The sequence below is a fragment of the Salvelinus sp. IW2-2015 genome, unplaced genomic scaffold, assembly GCF_002910315.2.
Source record: "Salvelinus sp. IW2-2015 unplaced genomic scaffold, ASM291031v2 Un_scaffold2945, whole genome shotgun sequence".
Lineage (NCBI taxonomy): Eukaryota > Metazoa > Chordata > Actinopteri > Salmoniformes > Salmonidae > Salvelinus > Salvelinus sp. IW2-2015.
In genome coordinates, this window is record NW_019944240.1 from 73644 (window position 1) to 80183 (window position 6540).

The 6540-nt window shown below is 45.0% G+C and overlaps 1 protein-coding gene across 1 annotated transcript; it reads right to left on the minus strand.

Annotated features, from left to right (window-relative positions):
- Positions 1 to 1045: 1045 nt before the first annotated feature.
- On the minus strand, positions 1046 to 5822 carry LOC112075030 (E3 ubiquitin-protein ligase KCMF1). The gene is made up of 5 exons (XM_024142085.2): positions 5738 to 5822; positions 4477 to 4651; positions 3292 to 3380; positions 2788 to 2999; positions 1046 to 2652 (listed from the first exon to the last, which is right to left on the minus strand). The coding sequence occupies exons 2-5, from the start codon at positions 4616 to 4618 to the stop codon at positions 2364 to 2366; spliced, it is 732 nt and encodes a 243-aa protein (XP_023997853.2). The 5' UTR covers positions 4619 to 4651; positions 5738 to 5822; the 3' UTR covers positions 1046 to 2363.
- Positions 5823 to 6540: the final 718 nt, after the last annotated feature.

A 6540-nucleotide genomic window follows, 5' to 3' on the forward strand; every position in this document is an offset into this window, starting at 1 on the left:
TTTATTTTGTTGTGTTTATGACGACGCATTATGCTTTTCTTTAAAGGGTACGCTCTGCCGCTCTGGGCACGTTTAGATAGTGCCTCGCCGTTTGGTGCATCATTAATACAACCCTGGTTTTAAAAGAACCCGATTATCTGACGTTTTTATAGAAACAACTAATTTCCTTTAGGTTCTACTTGGGCATATGTGACCTGACAGTAAACTGTTAATTACTTTGCTCTAATGCTGATGTGGAGAAGAGGCCATTTAGTGTTGTCGCAATGGGAGCCCTAGGATGGACACCCACTTGTAGTGTTTAACATATAGTGCTCATATTATTTTTTTCATTAGTGTCCCTATGGTAACAGCTTGGAATGCTGGCGCAGTCACACCATTGCCGAGCAACGAGCGGTAGCGTCACAAAGGAAACGTCCCAAATGGAACCCTATTGTCTTTAGAGTGCCCTACTTTTGACCAGGGCCCATAGCGCTATGGTCAAAAGATAGGGCACTATATAGAGAATAGGGTGCCACTTGGAGCGTATTCAGACTGGAGAAGTGGCCATCATTGTCAATGACAATTTGTTCTTTACCGACACGCCTGGTTAAATTAATAAAAAATGAATTGAACATGTCGCAGCCCCCCCCCCCCCCCACGGTCTTATACGTTCAGACTGCTCTTTATAGCTAGACACCATATAGAAACCTACAACTAACAGACTCCCCTCATAGGCATGCTGGCACTTTCAGTGTGAGGGATGAAAATTGTCAACCAATACCTACTGTATGGTTAGTTTCAACCCAGGCCTAGTTCTCCTGTCATTCGTTCTAGTGTGGTCGTTCAGCAGACGCTCTTATCCAGAGAGACTTACAGGAGCAATTAGGGTATAAGTGCCTTACTCAAGAGCACAGACAGCTTTTCTCTCTCACCTAGTCAGCTCAGGGATTCGAACCAGCGACCTTCCGGTTACTGGCCCAACGCTCTTACCTGCTGCAAAATAGATCCTCTATTCTACAGAATAGTGACTGGGATGTCGCATTTAGGAGTCTCTAGACAGCGATGGTGTAGTTCATTTTACATCCAAAACTATTTTATTGTCCTCGTCCAAGTTGAACAGTTTACCCTGTCTTCTAGCATTTTCCAAAAAACACCAAAAACATGTAATCATACATTGCATTTGTTAAAAGGTAGCATTGGAGGCAGACAAAAGGTCTTCTCACCCAGAGAAACCATACAGGATTCTCTCCAGTCACTCTGTCTGTTTAGCATCTCTGCAATAGAGGAATATCATCAGKGGGGGGGGGGGGGGGGGGGGAGGGAGATCTATGTAAACTGGCAGGAGAGAACGGTGTCATAAAGTACTGATCTAGGATCAGCCCCCTCCCCCATGTCTGTCCATATAAATCAACCATTGTGATGTAAAAGCTAAAAGTGATTCTATAGCAAACACTCCCTACTTTCAGACGTGCCTTTTAGGAGGAAAAAAAACACTCCTTTTTATACCAGTCTTGTGGTCCTTCTGTAGTGTTATGCATACTGTATGAAGCTTCTCTCTGTATATGCAACTCAAACTGAGCCACAGGTCAGTTGGCATAAAGCAAAAGGTCACATGGCACCGTAAGTGATGTTATACGTGGTAGGAACTAAACCATTCAATCAACAGTCTCTGAGGAGAGAATGATTTGTGTAGAACTAAAAACAAACAAAAAACACCCCCTTATAATTGACAGAGCAGGTTAGGAAGACCGAACACATATGTTATCTTATAGGACCAAAGACATCTCTATGATGATAACTGACAGCAGTTTAATATGCAACAGTGACTGTAGTTGAGAAGAGGGCACACAGTGAACAATCTGGACGTGCCAACGTTTGTTGTGGCAAACCATCAAAGTAGGTTTTCATAAATATCCAGGAACACAGAGGCGTGGGCGGAGAGAATCTGGGAAGACGTCCCCTATCCCTTAAAACCCATTGGAGGGTCTTCCGGCCTTCTTATCCAATGGGTTTTGAGGAGACGAGGAGTATGCAATTGAGATCTTCCCACTGTCTATGATCAAGCTGCTACCTACCCATCTATCTGACACCTGCTGGGGGCAAGCAGTCAAGCACGGCTTCATGTGGAGTTGATTATCCGCTTTCTTTCATAAACATTTATATAGATGTATTATAAAATTGTTCTATTTCCTCTTGCTCACAACACTCGCTCTCTCACGTTCACATTCTGTGTCCTGTCATGTACACATCATAATAGAATGTGGGGGGGTGGGGGGTCCCCCCCACTCAGAAAAAGAAAACAAGCTGAAGTATTTTCTTTCTCCGTTGGCGGTTGGACATGTAACGGCAACGGTGGTTGGTGGTTTTAAACTTTGTAGTGGTGGCTACGGCAACGCCGGAGGACGCTGCTCATTCTTCAGTTCTCGGAGGTTGAGGTTCTCCAGCGCCACGTCTAAGGTCATGACCCCCACGCAGCCCATATCTTCGAAGGCAGCGAAGGCATCCGAGCCTCGCGTCACGGCATCGTGGTAGTCGCGGAGATCGTCGTCTTCGCTGTGGTCGGGATCGGCCAGCAGGGTGGAGAGGAGGAGCTCCGTGACGAAGAGAGAGCGGTCCGCCCACTGACCCTCACATAGCTGGCGCTCTGCCTCCGACAACCTCGGCTYACTCAGTCTGGGGGAGGGAGGGGGGGAGGGACAAATGGAGCTCTATTACAAAAACAATCCATCACCCACATGTAACAGGCAGACAAGCCTCTCGCTCAAGACAATAACTAGTATAAATGAAGTGTAGCAGACAGTTACCAACCTGTTGAGAAGGAACTGGGAGGTGCTGTTCTGCGTGTTGGGCTCCTGCTGCTCCGGGTTGGGACTAAGGTTGTTGAAGGAGTTGGAGCCAGGGTTGGCGTTGTGATTCCCCGCGTGGTTGGAGGTGCGGCTGCCGCGTTGAGAGGTGCCCCGGGCCGTCTCCAACTGCTGTCTGGTAGCCTGGGTCTGCTGCCAATCCACCTGGAGCTGCATCTACAGGACGAGGTGATGAGGACGAAGAAGACAGAAGTGGGAGGAGGAGAAGATGAAGACAGGAAGGAGGAAGAGGGACGGAGGGAGGAGGAAGTGAGGAACAAGAAGTCGTAGAAGACAATGAAGAGTTAAAGTGCTTCACTCAAGGGCATAAATGGCAGAAGAATGGCATAATTGCATCATAGATTCTAGGCTACTGATACCAACAACCGGAGGGCTCTGGGATTCTCCGTCGGAGCTGGGATTCGAACTGTCGACCCTCTGGTTGCTGACCCTCCTCTGGACTACAAACCTGGAGCTGCTGGAGCTGTGAGGCTGAAGGAGCTGAACTCAGCTGGCTGCCCGCCGACCTACGCACCCCCGACAACTGGGACAGCAGCTCTGCGAGGCGTGGGGAGGAAGAGGGGGTGAAATAAAAATGTAATTTCTGTCTGTCCATGTGGCAGTCTCTGGGCCAGTGCCAGCCATTAAAAAAACAGCAGTGGCAACTCCCTAGTCCTTGCCGATGAGCATACCCATAACATGATGCAGCCACCGCCATTCTTGAAAATATGAAGAGTGGTACTCGGTGATGTGTTGCGTTTGCCCCAAACATAACGCTTTGGTATTCAGGACAGTTTTTCTCTGCCAAAATGTTTTGCAGTTTTACTTAAGTGCGTTATTGCAAACATGCTACATGTTTTGGAATATTTGTATTCTGTACAGGCTTCCCTTTCACACGGTCATTTAGGTTAGTATTGTGGAGTAACTATGATGTTGCTCCACCCCTTAGGAAAAAACTATCACAGCCATTAAACTCTGTTTTAAAGTTACCGTTGGCATCACGGTAAAATGCCAGTAGTTTCCTTCCTCTCCGGCAACTGAGTTAGGAAGGACACCTTTATCTTTGTAGTGACTGGGTGTATTGATACACCAACCAAAGTGTAATTAATAACTTCACCATGCTAAAAGGGATATTCAATGTTTGTTTTTTGGCCCATTTATCAATAGGTGCCCTTCTTTGCGAGGCATTGGGAAACCCTGGTCTTTGTGGTTGAATCTGTTTGAAATTCACTACTTGACAGAGACCTTCCAAATAATTGTGTGGTACAGAGATGAGGTAGTCATAAAAAAAAAAAATCATGTTAACTTATTGCACAGAGAGTCCATGCAACATTATGTTAAATTGTTAAGCAAATGTTTACTCCTGAACTTATTTAGGCTTGCCATAAAAGGAATTGAATACTTGACTCAAGACATTTCAGTTTCATTTGTAATTAATTTGTAAAACAAATTCTAAAATCATAATTCCACTTTGACAGTATGGTGTATTGTGGGTAGACCAGTGATTCAATCTATTTTAAATTATGTCTAATGTGACAAAATGTGGAAAAAGTTAAAGGGGTGTGAATACATTGTAAATATATTTCGTAGAACAGAATGCTTCTGAATTAGGCTGCGTCATCTCCAAACCAGCCCCCCCGTCCCCCAGCCCTACCTCCTATAGGATCCATGGCCTCCCTGTTGGAGCTCTGTGTGGAGGTCTGTGTGGTAGAGCTCCCCCCGGAGGTTGACGAGGTGAAGTGCATGTTGGATCGACGGGCCCTCTGCCCCCCCAGACCCCGACCCGGGTGGATCATCCGACGCACGTGCCGCACCCCGCTCGACTCATCGTGGAGCAACACAGTCAAGGAACATCATGGACATGTCATGAATATAAACATGTAAATAAAGATCCCAGAAATGTTCCATACGCACAAAAAGCTTCTCAAATTATTGTGCCCAGATTTATTTACATAAGTATGTATGCATTTCTCCTTTGCCAAGATAATCCATCCGACAGGTGTGGCATATCAAGAAGCTGATTAAATAGCATGATCATTACACAGGTGCACCTTGTGCTGGGGACAATAAAAAGGCCACTAAAATGTGCAGTTATGTCACACAACACAATGCCACAGCGTGCAATTGGCATGATGACTACAAGAATGTCCACCAGAGCTGTTGCCAGAGAATTGAATGTTCATTTCTCTACCATAGGCTGCCTCCAATATCATTATTTTTTTTAGAGAATTTAACAGTAGGTCCAACATGCCTCACAACCACAGACCTGGAGTCGTGTGGGCGAATGGATTGCTGATGTCAATGTTGTAAACAGAGTGCCCCATTGTGGCGATGCCGTTATTGCATGGGCAGGCATAAGCTACTGACAAACAATTGCATTTTATCGATGGCAATTTGAATGCACAGAGATGAGGCCCATTTTTTGAAGTGTGAGGGCGGGAGTCGGGACGCGAGAATCAACCAATTCTTAGTGGCTAGCTAGAACCTATTGACTTACTATGGGGTTGTGATCTACACATGTCAGTGGGTATTATAGGCAGGTAAACATGTCAATGAAACACCATGTATTTATTAACGTATCAAGAGAATATTAATTCATTATTTATATTTTAGGCAGGCGAGATATGAGATGTGAATAGGCAAAGTGAGTTTATTTTCTCTCTTCAGCCCGAACAATGTTCACCACTGATTTTAGAGACATTTTGCATTGTGTTTTGTGGTTACATATTTATGTCCATGCTTTTCATTGAAGTTTGCGTCGATGCATGCTTTGAAAATGTTTACAAGCGGAGTACGCATCCAAGAAAGGCCTCCATTTTTGCATACTTTGATTCGGACTCATTCTCCGACTGATTCATGCTCCTCGGAAGAACGGTAGTATGCATATTGAGAAAGACCCTGAGAGTAAAGGATATCAAGTCTCTGGGTGCTCTGTGTTCAAGTGTGAGATGAGCAGCAAAGTCGTCTGTCACGTGATTAGGATCTCCGCCAGGCAGCACAACACATATGGGACAGATCTGGAGAGGGAGAGAGAGAGAGAACCAAGGGTTGGAATAAAAAATGATTTTCCAATCGTTCGTCTGGTTCCACTGTTCTGAACCCGAAAATAAACGTTTATATAATTCCTTTTCTAAAACTCAAACATTTTTAACATTTACCTCGACATTAAAATGATCTACCAATCAGTGCAGACAGAGCAGCTTGCTATGGAGTGGGCAAGCGGTTTACATGCATTGGACAGACAAGTGTAGGGCGCTAGATGCAAATGAATTTTTGCGGGTGGGGAAAGAGCTGAAGACAAGCCTTGACTTGAAGCACTCGGCATCTTGATATGACATGCGTTATCTGGCCCACAGAATTATACCTACGGAGGAACAGCTTCTATGAAGTTCGGTTGGCAGGTAGCCTAGTGGTTAGAGCGTTGGGCCAGTAACTGAAAGGTTGCTAGATCGAATCCCTGAGCTGACAAGGTAAAAATATGTCGTCCTGCCCCTGAACAACACACTGTTTCCCGATAGGCGGTCATTGTAAATAACAATTCGTTCTTAACTGACTTGCCTAGTTAAATAAAAAACCTTGGAACTTCAGAGAGCAAGCTTGTGTGTAGAGCACCGCCAGAATATAAAATACCTTTTTGTAGTTAATGAATCCAATGTGAAACATAAGGATACTATAGTTAACGAGCAATGAAAAAAGTTAATCCACTCTAAAAAAAGAA